The sequence below is a fragment of the Motacilla alba genome, chromosome 5 (genome assembly GCF_015832195.1).
Source record: "Motacilla alba alba isolate MOTALB_02 chromosome 5, Motacilla_alba_V1.0_pri, whole genome shotgun sequence".
Lineage (NCBI taxonomy): Eukaryota > Metazoa > Chordata > Aves > Passeriformes > Motacillidae > Motacilla > Motacilla alba.
In genome coordinates this window covers 45,682,546-45,706,869 of record NC_052020.1, presented here as the reverse complement: position 1 = coordinate 45,706,869, position 24,324 = coordinate 45,682,546, and the positions used below count along the sequence as shown (strand labels likewise).

Sequence of the window (24,324 nt, the reverse complement as noted above, 5' to 3'; positions counted from 1 at the left end):
TATTGTATTTCTCTACTTCAGAACCAGGAATCAGTAGCAGTAATGAGATTCATGCCATGTAACACAAATCTTGGTCTGAGGTCTTGCTTCATCAGCATTCTGCTAAAAGACTGGGTTAAAACTGTTGTGTGCAGGGTGCTGAGTGAGCCTTGGCTAACAGCACATACCCACCCAGCTGCTCAGTCTCTCCCCTTCCTTAGAGGGGCAGGGGCAAAAGGTAGAGTTAAGATTGTAGCTTCAAATAAAGACAGGAAGATCACTTACTGTTCTCGGCAAAATAGGCTTGGTTTGGAGAACTGAATTTAATTTGTTGCTGCTTAAAATATAGTTAGGTACTAAGACAGAAAGACAGACATGAAAGTAACACTTTTTCTGTCCCCTTTCCCAAGCTGAACTTCACTCCTGTGCTCCTCCCCCTGTGGTGCAGGGGGCAAAGGGGTCGTGGTGCAAGATAGTTTCTTTCTGCCTCTCCTTCCTTCTCCTTCTGTTTTCCCTCTGCTCTGGCATAAGCTGCCCACTGACAGCGGTCCTGCTTTGCCAGGCTCTCCACATGGTACAGTTCCTTCAGGGCATATCCACCTGGCCTCGGTCCTCCCTGGCACCGTGGAGCACCTCTGTCCCTCTCCTTCTCTGACCTTGATGTTGTGTTTTTCTGCTGTTTCTCACTCCTTCTGTTCTCTTTTATTTTGTTTCGGCATTTTCTGCCCTTTCTCAAATACACTTTCCCAGAGGTGTTAGTTGTGCTGAGGGGCTCAGCTGTGTCTGGCTGTGGTACTGTTGGAACCAGCTGGGCCTGGGGCAGGACAACCCCGGCCTTTTCCCCCGGGAGCTGCTCCTGCAGCCCCTCTGCTGCCAGCCCCTTGCCGGTTATAACCAGTACAGCAGGATTTTCAACAATTGTAGCAGCTGCCAAAGAAGTCGTGGTGCTGCCCTGAAGGTCACAAAGATGCAGTCCTTGGAAAGTCTGTAGCCTGTTCAGTGCCATCCTCAAGTGTTCGGTGTTCACATCCTGAGTATCACCTCTTGAATGGAACTGAGAAAAATCCCAAGTTGTTAGAAATAAAATCTTAGAGCAGTTTTCACTAATGAAACTTTGTGAGTGTTCACAACTGGTTTAACTAACTTTAAAAGTTCCTTCTAAGAAAGTAAACTGAAGAAATTTTCATTGCTGGTTGAATTTTGTCTAACATTGCAAATGAACAGCATGATGGTGAAGCATGATGGTCATGACAGTTAGTGGATGCTTTGAGTACATAATTGCTTGCTCAAAGAATATTGGAAGACGTTAAAATACTAAATGCTGAATATCTGAAACTAATCTGAATCTATTTTGAAATGCTCCCAGAACTGAGAAACACAACTGGAAGCTAACAATCACATTGCAAAGCTGATTGCGAGGCCATAATGTATTTTTGATGAAACAGTAGTGTCTCACAGGAAGTGTCTACAATGGAATTCAGCATGAAGGTTGTATCTGCTCAGGGCATTTTCAGGACATCAATATTCTCATGTTTTCTTTCCTTCCTTTGGAAACAAAGTGAGGAAACCTTAGGCTGGTTCAGTAGACAGCTGAATGGATAAAATAAAGGATCCATGAATTTCCATGGGTGTTTCCGGCCATTCATTGTAGCTGTAATTGGAACGTGACCTTGCTCAAGTTCAGTGAGATATATGGCTCTGTCTGGAAAAGCACTGAGGGGGTGAATTTTTATAGTTCAAACGAGGTAGAATGGTACAGTTCTGTAGAAACCTTAGCCGTGAAATATTGCATTACTGTGGGGAGAGAATGCATGCCCAGGAAGTTCACGGATCTATATGCTACCAAGAGCATTGTGACATTGCCATGAAAATAGAACATTACTTACAGGTATCAAGTTTGCTTGTGGAAATACACCAACATGGTAACACAATGTTTTTTTACCTAGTGAATTTCTTACTCCTTCTGCTATCCCATTTCTGTTTGATTTGTCTTGTCTGGGATCTCTTCTCTGACTGCCTTTCCTCTCAACACCTTGTTTCTGTAGTCTCCTATTAGACCTAGCCTCACATTTACCCTGGCAGAGTAATGGAACAGAGAGGAGTTAAGAACAGAGTAGCAAACCCAAAGGATTATGAATTATTTTACATGTCTAATTTTGTCACCTTCTATGTTGCTCCCTTATCTTGATATAAGTAGGACCTAAAAATAGAAAGATCTTATCAGTTTTCATCTGTTTTGCAGCCTTGTGAAATACAAGACCTCAGATGTATGGTTAAAGCTTATCCTCAGAATAAACAAGGGATTTCTAAACCTCTTAGGACTCATGCCCTACTTAGAAGGTGTTTACCAAATTTGTTTGTTTTCATACATAGAGTTTGTAGTGTGATTTGTATACGCAAAGCTTTCCTAAGAGATTGACATCCCTACCAGAAAAGTTTGCAGACCATGTGACATGCCTTTTTGCATGTCCACCACAGTAGAAGTGGAGGACCCTCTTCATTTGTTATCTTCTTTGTTTTCCTCCTATTGCATTTACTGTCACATTTACAGAACAAGATTACTAAGGACAGACATTTTTTCTGAATGAAGAGCAAAGGTGGTGACAGTACTTAGATGTGTTGTCTTATTTTTGACTGACAGCTTTGTTTCTTCAGATAGCCAGGGGTGTTACAACAGCGTAAGTGATGATGTGGATCGTCTGCTTGTACTCACACTGCATGTTCATCTGGAAGAGAAAATGCTAGTGTGTGATTTCACAAGTAACCAAGCTGGTCTAACACATCACTGCTATTATGTAGAGTAGTTCTTTCTTTGTGCCTTTAATCAAGCTACTTCTTCTGTGTGCAGCTTCTCCTGGGTATGTGTTCCTGGCCTCTCCCTTGTGTTGATGGACACCAGAGGTGGGAATTACTGTATTTGGCCAGCAGAAAACTCTGTGCTTCTTGTTCTTGCCTACTGTGTTTGCTGGCTTGCCAAGCTCCTTTGCCTCCCACAGGGGTCTGAGTAGTGTAACAGCTGGTGGAAAGAACAGTAGCAGCAGCCAGTGGAGGGCAAAGGTGAGGGAAACTGTGAGGAAGCATGTAGTTGGTCTTAGTGGAATGAAATAAGTATTTTGACATTTGGGGCTTATAGCTGATTACGTTTATATGGCTATTTCTATATATTATGAATGTAATTATTTTAGAAATTGGATGTCTCATGTAGTAATGTTAGGTTGATTGCACTTTTGCCTTGTTTAAAAGTTGCAAGAAATGGTAACCAGATTGATCCGTGAATAGATACTGGTATATATCTGTATTATAGCTGCTCTCAGTTGCTTTAAACTAACTGCAAGGGTTAAAGGTTAGGATTAACTTTTCTATAGGGAAATAAATTCATTAGCATAAACTCAGGATCATTGATACCACTTTTGTTTGGGTTTGATTTGCACGGTAGTGAAGAAGGGGGCAGAAGGTCCTTAACTTACCAAATATGAGCCATTCTCCTTCCCTGCCAAATCTGGGCCATTCTTCTTCCCCACAAATCTGTCTTTTTAAGAATAAAATCTTAGAATTTAGTGGTTCAGTTCTTCACAGTTTTCTCTGCACTGAATACTGTTTGATTTGAGCTGATAAGGAGTGTCTGAAGAGAATAACTTTGTAAAAAGCAAAGTGGCAGGATGCTGAGATAAGTTGGAAGAAGTAAGGATGTCTGGCTAATAGTGTGAGGTGGGTAGCCAGACCTTTAATAATTGGAGAACATCTGATCTGTGCTCCAGGCTGTGGAGAGAGATGCTGAATCTGGGCATTTCTCTGGTGTTAGCAAATGTGTGGCAGAATGCATAGTGGCAGTTTTCAGTAGCTGCTCTGATCAGCGATGTTATCAGTTGCTCAGGAGTTACCTCAGGAGGTGTTGCGTGAATTTCTGCAAGTTCCCACCCCGCTGATGACCTGTCTCTGGTTGGTATGATTCCACTCAGAATTTGAATGCATAAGCTGAAATCCTTTACTGTAATCTTATATTATCTGGAGTAGTAAACTGTGCTTCTTTAACAAAAAATGGGTTGAAAATACCTTTTATTTCTAGAATTTTGAATGCAGCTCACCTGAGACCAGTAACTTGGTTTATCTCCATAAAGCTTTTGCACAGGCAACCAAGATAGGAAAACAACAACAGCTTACAGGCCCTCCCATACTTTTTTGCAGTTAATTATATGAACAAGTTGTAGCTCATCTTTTAAGTGTGCCTTATCTCAAACTCAGATTTGCGTGGGCTTAGCTTGCAGCTGCACTTCTGTTTTTCTTTTTACTATTTAATTGCAGTCTCTTTACCTTAATGGGAAGAAAATGGTGTGCATTAATCAAGGCTTTAATGGGACCGTATTAGAGCTGGGTTTAAGGAAAGGCAGAATAGGGAGGGACCTGTTGTTTTTAGAACAGCTGACAGAATAAAAACAAAACAAACAATAAAATACCACAAAAAATGAACCTCACCAAAACACCAACCAACCAAGTTGCCAAAAGATGCTTTCTGTATTGACACTGGTAGTTATGTACCTGAGGCAATTGTCTCTGAGACTGACAAATGTAGGGTACTGTCTTTCAAGAATTTAGTTGAGGCTTCTGAGGTGGACCTGGAAAGGTAGGAGGAGAAGATTGGAAATGGTAGAGAGCTGCAAGGTCTTGCCTTCTGGGGAACAGAGGCTTGTCTATGTGCTTTCATCTGAGCTTTGGGTCACCCCAAAGACAAAAAATCTCTCTTCTGGCCTGGCAATTAATTAGTGATTTCATTTTTTTGTCAGTAATTTTCTTTATCTTTTTGTGACCATAAAAGTTGGATTCCATTGTCATCCTCTCTCAAATTTGCACTGTGCTGCAATATAGCTGTTTGGTAGAGAATGGACAAGAGCCATTGTCCTTTTGACATGGCTTGGTTTTTGCCTTCCATCTAATTGTCCCTAGTATTTTATTGTTGTTGTTAGTAGCAACAGGAAAACTTTTTTTGTCCTTTGAGAAAGAAATCATGGCAAGAAGCAAAATTGGAATGAATTCCTAGCTATCAGAGCATGTGCTTTTCCTGTTCTCCCTGTCATTCCTTGATCTTTGTAACCTAAACAAAACATACATGGGAAGAAGCTAAATTTTGATTGCTCTTCCTCAGTGTGGTTGATAGAATTGTTTCCAGTTAAACACTCAAAGATGATGGTGGTCCTGTTTCCCACTCTTTGTGCTCCGAGTCTTGGGTTTGACACGCATTTTATTTCTTGGTTTTACATTGTATTGGACTGAAGGGGCCAAGTTTTATTCAATTGTAGGCCTGTCAGTATTCTAGATGATACATTGTGACTGCCCTGGCTTGATTATTTACTGTTCTGATGGCCTTAACATTGCACAAAATTTGGTGAGCTTGAATATAAAAAAAAATAGTTTGAAACAGTTTTCTGTTCTTAATATGTGTCATCATAAAATAACTTCAGTAGTACTGGTACTTTGAAAGTAAATTTGCCTATGCATAAATAGATTGGAAAGCCTATAATATTTTTCTTCAAAGCAAGTTTTGGCTGTCAAGCAGGAAAATGGTGTCCATACTATATAGCTGCACAGTAAAAAGGTGCAATGCCCACTGTGTACTTAAGAGGCAGAGAAATGAATGACTGTATATAATTAGAGGTGTTAGTGAGTAAAATTAAATTTCTTTGAACAGCTGACTCTGTATTTTCTGCTTCTGGTTTTATATGTGACATCTGCATCAGTGTGAAACCTTTCTACCAGTAGTGCTTGTTGGGCTGCATGTATTCTCTGGATACTTTTCTGCTGACTCCAGAGACTTGGCTGGCCAAGATCCTGGGCAACCTGCTCTAGTTCATCTTGCTTGGATTAAGGATTAGATGATCTCCAGAGGTCCCTTCCAACCTCAGCTATCCTCTGATGCTGTGAATTCTTGCTAATAAGTAGTCAGTGATGGAATCATAAGTGACATCTCTATATATATGTGTATTGTTTTTCTTGCTTTTAATATCAACCTTGTAGAAATCTAAGAACAGTTTTAGCATTCACTTTGATTTAAATAGTTCCCGGTCCAGATTTACTGTGTGCTGAGCACAAAGTTGAATGAGTATTTGGAGACTATGGATATTCCTCTTCAAGCTAATGCCCTTGCTCATGGTTTGATACATTGTGAGCAAAGCAAATGTCTGCTTTAAGTGCATAGTCCATTTGTTCCTGGTTGAAAAACCATGTGTTTCATGCTTTTTCTGCCAGATGAATATGAAATCAGTTCTGGATCCAGGATTTCCAGATCCGCCTCTGGAAGCAAGCTTGATTTTTAAATGGCCTTCTTAATAACTGTTCTGTGGGAGGCTACAAAATTTTTCTTGTTTTCAGATGTTTTACAGAAACCTCACTCTGAAGTCTTTGTCTGATTACTGTACAGGGCAATTGACCTGTTTAGGATCCTTCCAGCTGCATACCACTCCTAGATAAAATTCCTTAGGTTTTTTGTTTGTTTGTTTGTCTGGTTGGTTTTTTTGTTGATTTTTTTAAATTGGGTACAATGATATTCCAAAACATTATAGGATGTTTGAGGGAAAAATCATCATAAAATACTGCATGCAGCATGCAGCCCTTCAGGTACTCTGAGCTTTCATTTTTACCTTTAGAGAGACTAAGAGTTTTAGGGATTGAGTAGGAATAGTTTCTTTTCTCAGTCCCAAGCTATTTTCCCTCTGGGAAGGCTTGAAGCACCAGAAGGGAGTTTATAAAGCAAATCTCAACTTCCTGGAATTCTGCACATCAATGTATGGTCCCTTTGGGATCCTGGAAATCTCATACTTGTCCTCTTTACCCCTTGTTCCTTTCTTACCCTAATTTTTTTTTTTAATTTTACCTTTTTTAAAATAGTCCTGAGTTAGGACTTCAGGTTTTCATCTTTTTTTTTTTTCTTTATGGGCTCCAGGACAGAGCAGTTGAAGCAGCAGCGTCTTCTATTCTTACAACTCCATGCTTCATCTGATTATTCTCACCTGATGCAGAGTCTTCATTTGAGACTAATGATAACCATGATCTTTAAACTTCAATGCATTTGGACAGTTGGCCTTTTTAAGAGTCTAAAATAAGTTACCTGAAATAGTTAAGATTTTGGTGAAGAGTGGGTGAAATGATACAACAAGGGATATAACATGCTTCTAGATTTATCCGCTTGCTTACAAGGAAAGATTAAAGTTTGTTTGGCCAGTCAGATTCTGTAGGTATTTTGCTCTGTATTTCTTATTCCTAAATACATCCTATTCAAATTCAGATCCCCAGGGCCTGAGTCTGAGGTTGAACCTCTTCGCTTAAATCATTATGGTAGGAGATTTTATCCTAATTATGCACTATTTTTCTTGCAGCTGTGTAATTCAGAGGAAAGGGAAATGAAATACTAAAAATATTTCTTTTGATCTGTGCCATTTGGCATATAAGGAAGAAGGAGTGCTTTTCTGCATAGCCTTTCTTGCTGTAGATGTTGAGCTGTTGAGGGAGGTTCCATAAATAACATGTAAGTATTGTTAGCACAGGATCATGTGTATTCTTGACAGTGTTCCACAGCAGCACCCATGATATGGGTGTTTAATTGCAGAGAAACATCTGGTGAGTGGAGACTTGATAACAGGAACAGGGTTGTTGATAGTTATTGTCATAGTTGTGATAGCTGTTGTTACCCAAGAGCTGTGTTTCCCTTATTCCTTCCAAGTATTTCCTTCTGAAAAAAGTAATAATCAGACCCTTAAAAATTTTTCTGCATTAATAATCGGAACACTTGAGAAACCACATATATAGTAGTCATGATCTAGACAAATGCCAGTGTTTTGCTTTGGTTTTTATCTGAACCACCACAGGAAAAGTAATACTTTACCAGAACAGTTATTTGGTGCTCCACAGAACAACAGGTAGCAAGCAGGTTCATTAGTTCTATTGAGACCACATCATCATTCACTATAATGTATCTTGGTGTACTTTGGAATTAAATTAACTTTTGAAGTCACTTCTTGGAGTGAATTCTGAAGGCAAGAGCAAGCTCCTAATCTGTATTCAGCTATGCTTTTTTTTTTTTTGTTTTGTTTTGGTAGCTGTGTGGAATGTTGCCATTCTTTTCTTTCTCTCTCCTTCTCCCTAACCTTACTTTTAGAAAGGAATTTAGAGCTAGATGGTCCTCTCACCTAGCCTGCTAACAACCCCTTCAACAAGTGCCTGGAGGTTGTGGTAGCATTCATCAGAAAGATGATTGTTTTGCATTTTAGCATGTGATTCAGTGGATGGTTCAAGATAGACCATGGTTTTAACCTAAGTAAATATTAGTATTATAAGTAATCTTCATCGTTCTTGACCAAGGATAAAAGAATACTAATCCTCTATTTTAATTATGTTTTTCTGTGAGTAACTGCTTCAGATCCTGATGCTGCGGTGAAGAATTTGCTTCAACAAGCAGATATTAAAGTAGCAAAGTGGCTTTCATTATGATATTTTTAGAGACTATTTTACAAAGGCACACCATTTTGTGCTTTTTCCTGTCCCCTATTTATGCCAGGCTGTATTCTTATTTTGAAGATGATTCATATTGATCCATATTGCACAGAGGGATAGCCATGTGTGCACAAGACTCTTCTCAAGCCATTTCGTATAAATGTCTAGGCTTTCTCCAAGCTGAAACAAAGCAGCTTACATGAAGTCTGTTTTTTATTTTGCTTTGAATGCTAAGAGAAATGGGCCTTTCACCTAAAGCATCCTTGAGTTTGTCTTGTAGGTGCTTGGAGTCTTTGATTACAGGCAGAGGACATCCTGTTAGTCAGGCGATTGTTTTGGTGATACTGTGATATTGCAGAAGCAGATGGGCAAGTTAGGCTGTTCTTGTCCAAAGTGGTTCTGCAATGCAGTTGTGATGTAAGTCATCAGATATCCCCTTAATCTGCTATGTGATTGTTGTTGATGAATTCTTCAGCAGAGAAATAGATGAATAAGAGGGAGTCTTTCCTTTAATCAAGAATTTTATACTAAGCAATAACTGTGTGAATTTTCTGAAAGTGGGATACTGGATTTCATGGTACTGAAACTGTTTTTGAACAGTTTTTCTTCTGAAACATCTCTTTAAACTGGCTGAAGGAACACTAAACTTCATGTTATCAACTTCACACAGTTTAATTCTGTCACTATGAAGTGTCTAATAGAAGACTATAATCTAGATCACTCATACTGTGCTGGAAGAAAAAGAAAAGCAATTTCTTCTCAAACAGTTCTTTTGTTATTTCAGGATGTCTTAAGGGATAGCTATAACTAATGGAAAACTCTGCTAGAGCTATGGCTTCGTAAATAGTTTCCTTCAGAAATGTCCATGTAATTGGAATTTTGTTACAAGCACCATTGAATGTCATTCTTACTGGCACAGAGTGGTTGACACATAAAGTCAATGCTTTCTTAATAAAGTACTCGCTCAGTAATAATTTGATTTAAAAGTTTGTTGCCAATATCTGGCCCTGGTTGACTGACTTAGCAGATGAGAGACTCAGTAAAAAAGAAAATTCTGCTTTGCAGTGGCTTTTATGGTTTGCAGTCTTTGGCCTGTTGTTTTCAAGTGTTAGTCATCAGCAGCTGCCCCCGTGCAGCACTTGTGCCGTGAAAGCCAGTCTGACAGTAACTCTGCCACTGTCTCTCATGGTGCTGTGTCTCATGATCTACAGCAGTGCTACAGGGAAAGGCTGAGCTGTGCTGGCTATGAATGACCTAGCAGGGCAGCTTTTGTTTTGCTGCTTGGTCAGATCTGTGTGTAAGTTGCAGCTGCTGTTTTCTCCTCTCCCACATTTCCTTTGAAGGAAAGTATGGGCAGTACATGTCACTGCACTGTGACTGTCTCTAGCTCTGTGTGGATCTTTAGCTTCTCTGAGCGGCATCAAGGACAGGAACAAAATACCTGGCTCCTGTGGACTACTTTGAGTCTCATCGTAAGGTGCCAGGATAGTTTTAGAATATGTGCCAGCTTGAACTAAAGGCTTTGTTCTTGCTTGTGTCCTGTCTTTAGAAACGTTAAATTTCTAAATTTTTCAAGTCATTATCAGGGAGATGAAGCTTATCTTAGGGTCAAGGCGGGAGGATGAGAGAGGAAAAGAAGAGAGAGGATAAATTAAATTTTCCAGAGTTGGCTTCTTGTTTCTCTCCTCTTCCTTTCTCTGTTGTGAGAAATTCTGCTGTGTGTAAGAGAGGAATTATCTTACAAACTTTCTGTAGAGTGCTCTAGATCTAGGTCTGTCACTGTCCTGTTTTATTTTAGCCCCACAAATGGGTGAGAAGTCAGTTGGTCTTCCTCTTTCTGTGGTGTAGCTGATATGGCCACTCTTTGCTCTTGCATGTGCCAGTGCTGTTGTTTGATTACTTTTCCCCATTACTAATTTCCCCATTACTAATAGAGATGATTTCAGCACTTTGTTTTACAAATCCTCATGCCTCAAGGTATGCATTTTCATAGCAGCGAGAGGTTTATTTTCTTTTTATTTGGTGCCTGACCTGTTCTTTGGCTCATGTGTTGTAAGAATCCAAACTAGTTGTTTCACATGCTTCCTTGACAGTTTTGCAGTTTATATAAAGAGAACGTATCTGGCAGCTGGTGCTGTTCTTAGCTCACCAGTACAGTTGTTCTTACCTCTTTCTCCATAGAGATAGATCTACTGTATTTAACTTAATTAAAGAAATGCTTGTTACAAGAGTGTGGACCAGAACAATTTTTAGGACCTACTTGATGGGTTGCATATGAGAGTGAAAGGTACATGTGATACTTTCTTCTTTGGCACTTCTGAAGTTCTGTTATTTGAAGTGTTAAAGAATGTCAGTGATAGACCTCACTCTTTTCATTGTAAACAGCCTTGGTGGTATTTCAGCTCCTGAACCAAAGCACTTGTTTTAGAGTGTCATTTAGATTCCTTGCTGTGTTTGACAATCTTGTTTCCTTCACCATCTTTGGAAATGGAGCTTGCTCAGTGAAGTATTAAACTGAATAAAAGGAAAGAGAAATGTTACTTGTTAAATGAAGTGCTTTGGTTTCCATAAGTACAGATCAGAGAGAAAGTATCAACTTGCAAATCACTTAAAACATAAAGTAACCAGTTTGATATATTTTCACAGTTTTAAAAAGTTGCCACTTAGCTTTAAAAGTGCAATTAGCATAATTAATTTTCATTGTTCTTCTCCCAAGTGGGACATTACCATGCTGACTTAAACTATTATTTTCAAGTTTCCCTCCTGTTTGTTAATCCCCTTTTAAAAGGGGCTCATAAACAAAAATTATTTACTCAGAATAAGACTCTGGAATCTTCTGAATATTATGAGTAAAATACCTGTCCTGGAAGGACCCTCCAGTGACTGACTCTTCGAAAGGCAATTAACTGCATACAGTGAACTGAAGTTGAGTTTTGTAACTTTGGAGCGGGCCTCTGATCTCTGAGAACCTTTCATGCAGCCCATGTTAAACTCCTTGAACCAAACTAACCTGCCTTGAATTGCTGTACAGAATCAGTTGTCTTTTCTGTGCATGCAGTGTAAACTCTTTGATTTCCAGAGAGAGGGAATAATTGCATCAAGAGCAGTCCTCCTGAGTGTTATGCTAAAGCTATCTTTGGGCAGGGTAATGTTGGTCGTAATATCTGATTTTATTATTTGTTTGTAACAATACTGTGGCTGTGGTTATGAAATGTGGGATTTGGAGTAAGTCTGTAACAAAGGTGATTTGGGTTGAAATACCATGTTTAGATTTGGTCACTTTAATTTCTTGTTTAATTGTAGCTTGAAGCTGAAGCTACACAAGCTGTTGATTTTTATCAATTATGCTATGGTTTCTGTTTGAAGGAAAAGAAAGAATATGCAGAAAACAGACTGCAACAAAATAGATACTGAGTATCTTTAAAAATGAAAAAAAATCCTTGTAGCATAATTGGTTTTTTTGGAAAATTTATTTAATGCACTTAAAATTGTCTGTACCATTTGTGCTTTTCAAGATATGTATCAGAGCTTGCATAAAATATGTTGATATTGATGAAATAACTATATAGTGGAAAGGTCTCATGAGATGAAGCATGCCTTACTGTGTTGTGCAAAGGGGAATGCAAACCTGAATACTTAATGTGTTTGCTTTGGTTAGTTTGTGTTTAAAATTCAGGCAATGTTAGTGAAATAAAATTATTTCTAATACTTCCTGTGTTTGTTGTTTTTACAGATGACATGGCAGAGCTTCTTCTTGGGGAATCCAAACTAGAACAATTTTTGAAGGAAAATACTCTTAAACACAGTAACAGTCCCCGGGGCCCCCAGCCAAAGCTGACTGAGGTCAGGAAACATCTCACGGCAGCACTTGATAGGGGTAATCTCAAGGTATGTGAGTTGGCCTGAGCAAGAATTAGAAAAGTTGAAATGGATTGAAGTATTGAGGAAAAATTCCTTAAATTGTATTTGCAGATTCTGAAAGTGAAATTAATACAAGAGCACATTTTCTGTCAGAACCTTCTGATGTTAATAACCATTCTCGTCCTTCTCTTACTTAAGTGTTGTTGTAGCTACTATGTCAGCTTACCTCTTCTGTACTCAACATCCATCTTTTCAGAGATCAGAAGAAGCTTCTTTTACACTCATCTCTAACATTTTGTTTTCAGTGGCTTCTGGGAGTATTAATTTCTCTTTCTTTTATCTCTTCATTCCTCCATTAGTTCTTTCTTTCAAGACATTTATTCTGGCCTGATACTTTGAAATGGTGTGAATTAAATATGTAGGCTGTGGAACATATATCATTAAGTTTCGATGCTATGTTATTTTCAACTGTGCTTGTGTTAGAAAAAGAAGTCATATGAAGAGCTGTAATGATAGGCTGCCTTTAAATAGTTTTATCACCTGGAAAAGCTGGTTTCCAACTGAGAGGTATTTCTGGTACACGTGTATTTATGCATGTGAATATCTAAAATGGCTGGTAATGCTTTTCAGTAGCTTGCTGGAATGAGATTTAGTGAATTCCCCCCTACTTCAAGCTTCTCAAATATTACACAAGACAGGATTTTGTTCATTTGTTGCTCTGTTAGAAGAAATATTCTGGGGGTGACAGAAAACATACCTAATAATTATCAGAAAGAATTAGGTGTGTTTTCTTAGGGAAAACCCTTTCTTATTTCTCTTCCTTCTAGCCAGAATTCCTACAAGAAGCTAACCTAATAATGGCCAAATTAAACTATGTGGAAGGTGATTACAAAGAAGCTCTGAACACGTATGCTAGAGTTGGTGTTGATGACTTGCAGCTGACTGCAGTGCCTCCGTATCGGCTACGGATGATTGCTGAAGCGTATTCTACAAAGGGTAAGATTGCTCTTTCCAGTATCATAATGTGGAAGTAGTTTTTTAAAAGTTAATTTATATCTGGTCCAAAGATGAAGAATTTTTTTAGTTTGAATGTCATCTGTACAGTACCACTACTGTAGATGGCAATACATGCCATACAATAATGGCATATTTTTAGATAAAATAAGAGGATGGTTTGGGTCCTTTAAATTATTCCAAGTTTGTGATAGTTGACAAGACTTTTACCTCAATTAATATTCTGACTGTGATATCACTGTGCTCTGACCTCATCAAATTTTTTGAGTGTATGTATTTAAAAGTCCTCTCATATATGTCACAGTAACTGTGGCTAGTTGCCAAAAGTATTATCACTGTTGATGAAAGTTAAGGGCTACAAAATGCAGTGCAGTTTTGTGCTGGCTGTGGGCAGAATGAAGAACTTGGATTCACAGTGATGCCTTTTACTGAATGTTAAAATGCTCAGCCTAAGCTAGGCTGCATAGCTAAAATACCACTTAATTGAGAAGAGTATTAATAACATGATAAGTGACTTAAAACAATGCATCACTTGTGCAGTTTTATTTTTAAATTTTTCTAATATGAATACAGATTTTTTTTAAAATTCAGAAAGTGAAGGTAATTAAAAACCGTTTTCTTCTTTGCTACTCTAGTATAGTGAAAATTGTAATGCTGGCCTCGTGTCTTAAGGTGGCAGTGCCACTTCAGTTTAGAAAACTCTGCAATAGACTTAAAGCTGGTCAGTGTGTTGGGGAGAATGGCAGTTTGTATGCCAGGGGCTTGTTAGAATGTACTGAGTGAACTGTTTTCTTTGGTCTGCTGTGTTTAAGCATGGGTTTGGTTGCATATGTACTTTTTGTTATGGCAAGAGGAGTGTCAAAGGCAGCAAAAAATTTGTGAGAGACTTCTATAGCTTTCACTGACAATTGATCAAGGATTGTTTTCCACCAACAACGTCCTCCAGTAAATGTTAGACAAGCATTAATCATGTCTTATGGAGATGTCAAGGAAATAAGGGAACTAACTGGTAGCAGGGACAAAAGGGTGCTTCATAAGTCTGGTCACTGTTTAGATTAAAATGGGAAGTGGGAGTAATGGAGGTATTCTTGTGTATGATCAAAATCTGCTCAGTTTTCTTAAACAGCATCTCTGTGGGCTTTAGAACAGTGTCTGCTTTGGGTACTCTTCCACTCAGGGTTGTGGATTTTGGCTGCTCTTTTTGTTTTGTTTTTTAAATCTGTGAGGATGTCTGTTGAATTTGTCATGTTCTTTCCATGGACTTGAACAACTTTAAGAATCTAAATTTGCTTTTATCTCCAAGGAATTTAATTGAATCTTTTCCCAGAGCTCAACTCTTATGGCTTTGTTTGATTTGGCCTCATAAGGATATAAACCAGTTGAAACCATAGTGGCATAAATTTTGCACATAAAATTAGTATTATTAATTTTACTTAATTCAAACATAATGTATTAGAAAATAGAAAAACAGATACCTTTTCTACTCTGGAATATTTTGTTGGTTCAGAATTTATTTTAAAAATGAGAACAGAAACCAAACATATTTTCTGTCTAGATGTGTGGGGCTTTTTCTTCTGATTTCAAATTTTATTCTTAAGACATTGAAATCTGTCACATGAGGCCTGATTTGTCTTGATGGGATTTCATTACTTTTGTCAGTTCTATTGGGTGACTGGCTACTAGTTTATCTGAGCAAACTATTGGGGCTTTTTTGTTGTTTTGTTCGTGTTCAGGAGCATATTTTTTTGCTATTGTTTTTGCAGTTTAAGTGAAATTACAGAACAGTTTGGGTTGGAAGGGACCTTAAAGATCATCTCATTCCAAGCGCCCTGCCATGGCCAGGGACACCTTTCACTAGACCTGGTTGCTCAAAGCTCCATCCATCCTGGCTGTGAACACTCCCAGGGATGGGGCATCCACAGCTTCTCTGGACAGCCTATTTCAGTGCCTCACCACCCTCTCAGCAGACAATTTCTTCCTGACAGCTAATCTAAACCTGCCCCCTTTCAATTTAAAGCCTTTATCCCTTGTCCTGTCTCTACATGCTCTTGCAAAATGTCTGTCTCCAGCTTTCTTTCAGGCCCATTTAGGTACTGGAAGGTGATTTAAGGTCTGCAGAGAGCATTGTCTTCTCCAGGCTGAGCAACCACAACTCTCTCAGGAGACTAAAAAATTTTAATTTCCTTTCTTCTCATGGTAGAGGATTGCAAGAATATAGTCTTCTATGTGATCTAGAATGAGGTGGTAATCACAGAGCAGTCTTAAATTTAATATTCTAAGTCTGGACAGGTTTAGAGTAGCTGACAACTAAATAGCATATGTTTCTACCCAGTAGTGTACATTTAATTCTCCCTCTCTTCCCCATTTCTGGACAATGTTTTTCTTTCTCCTTTTAAGAGTGACTGTAAACTTTACAGTCTGAATCCAGAGTCTCTTCAGAGGTGGTTGAGGCTTGTAAGTATTACCAAACTAAATACAAGTTATTCTTACAGAGATTTTGTGCTTCACTGGGATTTTTATTTCTGCTTGTATGTACAGGGATAACTGGATTATAGAAAGTTTATAAAACTCTTCAGAGTATTTAGATTTTATTTCTTTGGCAGTCACAGCACCATGTTAAGCAGTAAGGGACTGTCCATGCCTGTTTGCAAGCATTGGCCCAGCTGCACCATTTAATGTTGCACCATGCAGAGGCAGTGAAAGATACCTACTGAAATTTCCCCATTTGAATCCAGTTCCAGTGGATTTGCAGTCTTGTAAACTATTGTGTAGTGGTCAAATACTGATGTTCTTACCACTGAGAAAGGCAAAGGGCAGATAACAAATGATAGTTTTTAATGGCCTTAAAATTGTTTTCATTATTTAATGTGGGACCACATCCCTGTACTTACCTTTTCACTGTGAGCTTCATTCTGTAACCCCAGAGGTGATGGGTTGAGAGGGATGCATGAGTTGACATGTTTCTTCTTCTACAGTTGTTGCAGGGTACTTATATGAGCATGTTGCACTGTAACCATAGACAGTTCCACAGCTCACAGCAAGCCCTTGGAAATGACCTGCTTTCCAGATGGCTCATCTTACTCCTGCACATGGAACACACAAAGTATGTCTCTCTGTTCCTCACAGCCAAGGAAGGGTCTGTATGTGTGTATGGATGCAACAAAGTACAAAATGGATTCAGGGTCAGCTTCAAGCTAAATTTTCCTGAGTTTTATCTACTGACAGCTAAAAAGAAGGGGAAGAAGAACAGCAGTAGTGACAGTGGTGGGGAGAAAAAATGGAATTGGAGCATGAAAGGGAAAACCAGAGAACTAAGCCATCTACTGCCTGTGGTGCACTCATGAAAGGGGTCCTCACATTTTTATTACATAAATGAGTTAAATGCTTATATATGTATCTTTAAAATAATACTTTTAGCTCTTTATGCTGCTTACAGCTTTAGTTGAGGACAGCATATTTAGAAGACCATGTAAGAGAAGAGGCATAATATGAAATGATAGTAAGTCAAGCCAAGGATTCAAAGGCTCTCAACCCAGCAAGGAAGATTAAATGCCTGTTATGATTTTCTTGGAAATATCTAGTTAATGAAGTGCTGCTTCAGCTTTTCCAAAGAAAGTTTCTTGCTAGGTTTGTCAAAATGCAACATTGTAAAATTTCCACAAATTTTAAAGAAAATCCTATCAACTTACCTTTTGAAATATTTTCTATTTCCATTACTCTTTGCAGGCCTCTGGTGTGAGGGATTCACAGGGAATTCCAGGGTTCCTCAGGGAATCACAGGTTCTCAGTGCCCAAGAAGTACTGGAAAGTGGTTCCTTTCTGTTGCTCGTTCTAGGGAAAGTGTGCAAAATTGTTAGTGTGGTGATAAAGGCATGTTGTATTTTATCAGACTGAATAGCTCATGGACAAGTTGTTTGGTTTTAATTTTTTTCCTGGCTTCTGGCAACAAAACTAACTTCTAGTAGTGATGTCTTGTGCTTTATCCTGACTCGCAGAAGATGTGGGATGATCTGATGAAAAGGTATCTGCTTCTGTGTCCATTAAAACAATGGGGAGCAGACTAACCACGTGAATGCATGAGGCAAAGCCTCAGAAACTTGGTTCCTGCCTTTCTTCAGACTTTTCCTCAAATTCACGTATTAAAAACGGAGTTGTAGAAAAAGATTGTTTTCTTTTATGTAGTTAACTTCATGGACTAGCATACCTTTTTGACTTTACACTGATGTTTTTGTGTGTATGCCCGTAGAATGCAGTTCTGATTACACCTAGTGTTTTCTTTAAGGAAGGAGCTAATCTTAATGCTGTGCATCTGAGTAGTGATTCTGTATGGGTTTGTAGAAGGTGTTGTGTGGGATACAGTGTCAATAAAATCATAGTTTTTGTACTAAATGCATAATTTTTCAAAATTCAAAGACTTACTTGAAAACATGCAGTGGGACATATTTAAAATATAGTATAAAACATAAATTGAGAAGATGAAGCTTTTCAAATCAATGGACCACTTAGTATTTGCAAAAACATGAGAATACTTCTTTGGATCTGTTGGTTAGCTTTCCCCCATCTGCTTGAAAATTTATTTGACACATAAGCAGAGGAGAAGCATAGAATAAAAGAATTTTCTGTAGCAAAATGCCTATGGTTGGAGTTGCCAGCTTGTTTCAAGAGGGTGTGATGAGGGAGAGAAAAATAGGCAAAAAGAATGACATTGCTGAGGAGAAGGGCAGGTTTGCATGACTGTTGTGGCAATGTGTTAGCCTGAGAGCAGATGTATGAAATTGCTGGAGTCTCCCTGAAGCTGTTGCCTGTTGGTCATAGAAGCATGTCATACCTTTAATATGAAATTTTAAGGAGCAGTACACAAAAAAGGAGATTTTTTTTTTCTTCTGCCGCAAATATAATTTGGCTATCAGTATGGTTATTAGAGATGTCTTATGTGGATTGAGCAAAACTAAGAAATGAGGCTGGGCAGGGGGAGGAGGAAGGAAAGACAGTCTTGAGATTGTGGTGACAAGTTTTGGCTCAAAGTAAAACATAGAGGTGTTTTGCACATTTCTGGATGTATTAAATATTATTTGATATTTAAGTATCCTCATAAGAAGAACTACTTTCTGATAGGTAGGGAAGGTTCCCTTCTTCAAAAGGTTAAGTTTGTCTCTTTAGGGTCTATTTGTTTACTTTCTTCCCTAGATCAGTTTAATTGACAGTGCTCAGTTCTGAGATTGAGGAAGATCTTAAACTCATGAAGAATTGAAATAAGACAAGTTATGAATCCATGAAGAAGTAAAGAGTATGTATGTTTTTTTCTTTTCATGTTAAGCTTGTGTTACTAGCTCCAGCTTTTCCTACTTCCTTCTCTTACAAGACCAATCAGAAAAAAACTTTTATGTGCTGTTGCCATACAGAAGCATGTATTTATAATCCATTTTAATATTGGGTGAAGCTAATAACCCCCTAGGGTTGTGGCCTCTGGGAACAGAACAATTAAGTTTCTGCAAGTTTTCAGCAGTATATGAATGAGGTAATATACTGGAAAGCATGCATAGGCATTATTCAAATACTGTGCAGGCAGGATCTCCTATGTTTCTAAGCAATTTTGTTTGCATATGGAAGCAGAGATGAAATGCATGCACAGTGGGATATCGAGGTGTTATTTTGGGGAGGAGCAACTTGTCAGGAACTCTGCAATAGCAAGTTTTTATTTAAATAGGAAATAAGCTTATTGAAATTTTAGGTAACATAATTCTGATACTGCTGCCTAAGTCAGAAGACATAATTGAAAAAATTAATTTATAATACTTGGCATTACGAATTAGTGACCCTTTCTAAAAATGCTTATGGAGGAACATAGCAATTTACAGGTCTGACATTTCTTAAAGTCTGCAACTTAATAAACTTGATTTTAGTAAAGAAAATGTGTTTGTAATTAACACAGCATATAGATTCATAGACAACTTCAGGTATCTGTCAAGATGACTAATGTATTGCATTACAGTAATGAATTCTTGTTAAGTGTGTGAGGGATGTTGTTTTATAAGTTAGATTGTGACATTACAGAATTTTAGCCTTATTGCTGCAGGTCATTTTACATTTTTATTGCCTATATCTTTGTTTGAATAACTGTGTTTACATTTAAATGATGTATGTTGAGAAAGGTGAGGCTGTCTTTACTGCTGCTGACCTATATTCAAATTTAATGTTGCATTTACCAAGTTAAATGATTGGCTATTAATTGGTTCTGTTTACAGAAACTTGGAAATGCTCATTAGGTTCAGTGGCAGTGTCAGGTGCATGTGGATTGCTACTTCGCAGCTAGGAAAAGATGCTGCACTTAACTTGAATCATATGCATTTGTAATGGGATCTTGTGCACTGCTAGCCTGTGTCAGCGGACACCCAGCAATGCTTCATGGAAGAATGCTAAATGAAAGCTGGTTTAGTAATTATGCTGGGGATCTCTAGACTCATTAGGCAATGGGTCAAGAACTAAGGTTCCCCCTCTCCTCCTGTCTTGCTGTGCAAATGTTGCAGACTGTCAGTGAGCGTTTTGCAGATCATGGCTAAGAGGCCTGTGCCACAGGGAGTTCAAATTTTCTCCATTAAAACTTTTCTTTCTCCAGACTACATTTATGACATCTGCCCTGCTGGAGCAGAGACTGGAAGGAGCCCAGACATTTGTCCTGCTTTCCTAAGTACTGCTTTTAGCTCTCTTATTTGAAAGCTAAACTCTGAAAGAGAATACTATGTTTCTTATTAAAATAGAATTCTTTAGGACTTGGGCAGTTTGGTGGTGTCTTATTCTTAGTTCCCCCCAAATCTTTAGAATTTCTTCAGAATCCTTCCTTTGGCAGAGTGAAGAGAATTTAAAAATGTTGGGCTCCAATTAAAAAGTAGTGATTCTGGCCTCTTTTTCTCATGCCACAGGAAGAATAGGTATCACAGTAGAGCTTTGTCTTTTTTACTTAGAGGTGCTTGTAGGAGCAATCCTGACACTTTACAGCAGAACAGTGTAAATTCCATAGTTAAATAATTTCCTGTCCCCTGAGCAAATAGCTTCCTTGATGCCCATTCCATATACTGCTGTGCAGCATTTCTGCCTTTGGGGAGCGTTCAGCAGAGAGAGGTCAACTCACTCCAGGATGTGCAGCAATAACCAGTCCTTTTTCCAGCTGTTAGCTCTAGTTTGAACTTTTTCAGCCCTGCCACAAGATGCTGGCCTGTTAAAGGGCTATACTGTAGCAAGAATTGGCTGGCATATGGTTATTAAGAAACAAATGTGTGTGCGGAAAAATACTGTTCTCTTCTATTTAAAAGATATTGCAAAAGTCTGTTTCTTAAGAAAATACGAAGATTGGAATGCATTATATTTAGAGGAAAAGTGTGACCAGTTGTCTCAGATGATGTTGAAAGAAATCCCAAAATATTGTTATGGTTTTATTGACTGCTTGGAGTAATAAGTTGAGTATTTCTGGTTTTTCTCCTTTTTTAACTCTGAGAAACTTCAAGACACTTAGAAGCTCTTGCATAACTACGGCATTAGAAAAGCAGTAGTAATGAAATGACATTGCAGTTTGAGCATGCATGATAAAATGCTCTGTTCTGCCTGAAAAATTGAGCTTATGTTACTCTGGGCTTAGTCTAAAATGGAATGTAATTCTCTGTAAGTAGTCTGTGTTTAAAAGAGTGGGTACCCAGAGGAGCTTCCCTTAAAATCTAGTGTGCGAAGAGAAGGGGATATTGGCCTTTTTCTGGTGCCTTTTCTGGAAAGCAGGTGTATGAAACTAGCCATAAAATAGGAGACTTTGCATTCTGACAGTTGTTGGAGACATTTTCCCTTGAGTCTTGGCAGAATGAAATGGGCAATACAAGGTACTTCAAAAATCAGAGAAATTTTTGTTTCCTTGTATTATCTAAACCAATAGGCAGTATGGAATCCCTACAGTGTATCTGGGGTAACTGTAAAAGTAAAAGGTAGTTTATTATACATATATTTGCTTACTTTTTATTCTGTTTCTCTTTGCCTTTATAATTACTTTGCAAGTATCAGTAGGGAGTTGAAGACAAAAACAGCCCCATGCTTTGCTTTCCAAAAAAATCTCTGAAAAAATTCTCTGCAAGCAAGAAAAATCTTTGATTGAGGACTTAATTAGTCCTTCCCTTCAGTGAGATTAGCAGTGGATGTTCTAAGTTCAGAAATAAATAAATGTGGGAGTTCCTTGATAGCAATAACAATATGCTAAACATGAAGTTTCTTTAAAAGGAGGTGAAAAGGGGCTTTTTATGTACAGCATTTGGAACAATTACCATATAATTTATCAACACTTTCCCTATCATATATAGGGAAGACAAAGTGCTGTATACTAAAATACACTTGGGTTTTACATGTCTGTGTAAGGAAAACAGGAAGCAAACCCAGAAATCTTTATGTATTGAGGCAAATCTCTCTCTCGAAAAAACATGCTTATTGACTTAAGTGTAAAAACAGTAGTTTACTGTTTTTCCTCTGTCCTTTGATTTCTCTACTGAAAATGGGAGATAAACAATGGGGTCCATTATTATTTGTGGTCTCTAAAATTTATACAGACAAGGTACTGGCTGGGATCATAGAGAATCCTCAGATACACAATGCTGCAAGTGGTTTTGTTGGGTTTTTTTGAATGATCTCAGTAGTCGTCTGTGTGGTAAGAGTGCTTGGTAAAGATCTGAACTGTGCCGTGGATTCCCTTTTGACTGTGGAGCAACTTTTGGTTTACTCTGTATGGTCAAATGGGAGTGTGGCTTAATTGGTTTTCCTACAGAACTGAAGTTTGGTGGTTTTTTTGACATAAAAATGGGTGTGAGGACTTATTAAAAGTAGTTTGTTACCTGTTCTTGCTGAGGCATCCTCTTTTTTGGGTGGTGGTCAGTTTCTGCAAATGTGGTGGTAGGGCTGGCCTGTTCTTCTATTTGTAGAAAATGTTTGCTTGGCTTAACCTTGGCCACTGATTTGAGACTATAGATCCAAGAATGCTACTTATTCCAAGTGATAAAACATGTCTAGGGTTTGCTTTCTGAATATTTTGCAAAATATGGGTAACTTTTTGAAAATTTAAGGAAAACCTTTGCAAGTCACCATATAATTTAAATATCAGAAATAATATTTTGTTCTCCAAATGCTGTTTGTTGCTCTTCTGCTCTTATGACAAGCAATTTTAGAGTAACCTTGCAAAACATATAAACTTAATTAGTATGGACTTGTATTTGTTTCACTGCTTCTCACTTTCTTTTCCCTCAGGAGTCGTCTTGCTTGATATCAGGACTAGATATGTATGAGATAAGTGTCTCCCAAATTAAAACTGACCCAGTTTGTTGGAAGCTTTTATCTGAAAATTATTTTAACTGGAAGGGCTTAAACTTAAAAGCCTTGAATATCAAAGTCAACTTGTGATACCAGTTGTCATGATACTCTTGAATACAGAATCAAACAAAATAAAAGTTAAAGCAATAGCTTTGGCCTTTACAGCAAATGCACTAACATTTTATAGCAATAACCTGTACTTTTTTCCAAATATTTCTAAGCAGTGTATAAACAGTTGAAGAAATGCCTATCTTTTGGGGGAGAATGGCAGATTCCTGCCTGGCAGGTGTGGGAAGAATCACAAAAGGGACAATTGACTTGTCTGATTTTATGACAAGTCTTCAGCAGATAAATTAGGGTTATGTATATTTTTTTTAACTTCATGTGTTTCTCTGTTGTATATGTTACTATGTGCTTGTTCTTGTTTTTGAGGGCCTAATGTAATGATCCCTATTTCAATTAACTTCTTTTCGTCTCTCAGTATTCTTATGAGGCAATGGGCAGTATACCATGTAATTGTTGTTGCTGTGTATATCCATTTAAAATTAAATAGTACTTTTATATACTTTAATACATTATTCATTAAATTTCATCTGTATTTAAGAAAAAAATTAAATGAGTAGTCAGGAGTGACTTGTTTTAACAAAATCATAGTTACGAAAAGCATAACTTATTAAAGGTTTCTCCTCTAGTTGATATGTTTTCATTTTGAATACAGTATCAAATTGCAATTTTTACTGGTGTCATCAAAACAAATACAGATACAAATACAAAACAAATGCAAACCACTCTTTTAAGTGGTTATTTCAGAGTAGATCTCCAAATAAACTTCTCCAAAGCATCACATGCTTAAAATATATATATAATTTCCTGGGTTTAATAAACATACCAGAAAAAAAATTAATATTAGTTATATAGCAGTGTTTCTCTAAGAAGTAGTATTCTGTACTTCATCAAAGAACACCTAAAATTTAGTATGTCCCTGCTGCATTACTTAAAATTTCTGGCTGAACACTGAGGTGTTTTCGTATCATAATGAAAAATTCTCAGCTAAAATAAGAAAATGTCTCTGCAGTGAGTTTTTCAGATTTCAATATTATAGTTATGGCCATAAACTGTAAAAATAGAAAGAATAAGTCTGACTCAGATCTACAAATAGTTGAGTAATATGCTTAATGTAGGAGGTGGTTACTTGGGGGCATTGGCTGTTCATATTATGGGAGAGAAGGAATAAGGAGGAGTGATCCACACACAAATTACCTGGTGCTTTCAGTCATTTGATGTGTTTACTGCAGTGCATTTAGTGTATTCTTTAGTCACCTCTGAGTTTGAAAGTGTACATGTAGGACAGGGCAAACTTTCTGTCTAGTATCAACCTTCCATTTAGATCTTCTTTTCAGAGAATCTCTTCAAACCTACTGTAGTACAAGGAGACCTGACTTTTTTCTGTAGTTAAGCCTTGCTGCTTTGGTGTCTATGACTTATTGGTACTAAAAAATTTATTGGATGTTTGTGATTTGATTGAAAAATTGAAAAAAAGCAGATTAGTTGGCTACTCTATATGATTCACAAATATAGTGAACTTGTAGAGGTACACTAGGTGAAAACTGTGGCATGTCAGAAATACCCAGTGTCTATTGTACTCAGGTTTAGCAG

At 37.8% G+C, this 24,324-nt stretch overlaps 1 protein-coding gene across 7 annotated transcripts in view; it reads left to right on the top strand.

Moving 5' to 3' along the window:
- Positions 1-24,324, top strand: part of TTC7B (tetratricopeptide repeat domain 7B) — a 120,217-nt gene that overhangs the window by 3,026 nt on the left and 92,867 nt on the right. For 6 of the 7 annotated variants that reach the window (XM_038138550.1, XM_038138548.1, XM_038138553.1 and 3 more), the window contains exons 2-3: positions 12,194-12,348; positions 13,149-13,317. In XM_038138550.1, the coding sequence (XP_037994478.1) occupies positions 12,194-12,348; positions 13,149-13,317 (324 nt within the window). Of the gene's footprint in view, positions 1-12,193; positions 12,349-13,148; positions 13,318-24,324 lie in introns of those variants that run through there. The other variant, XM_038138551.1, reaches the window with a different exon arrangement.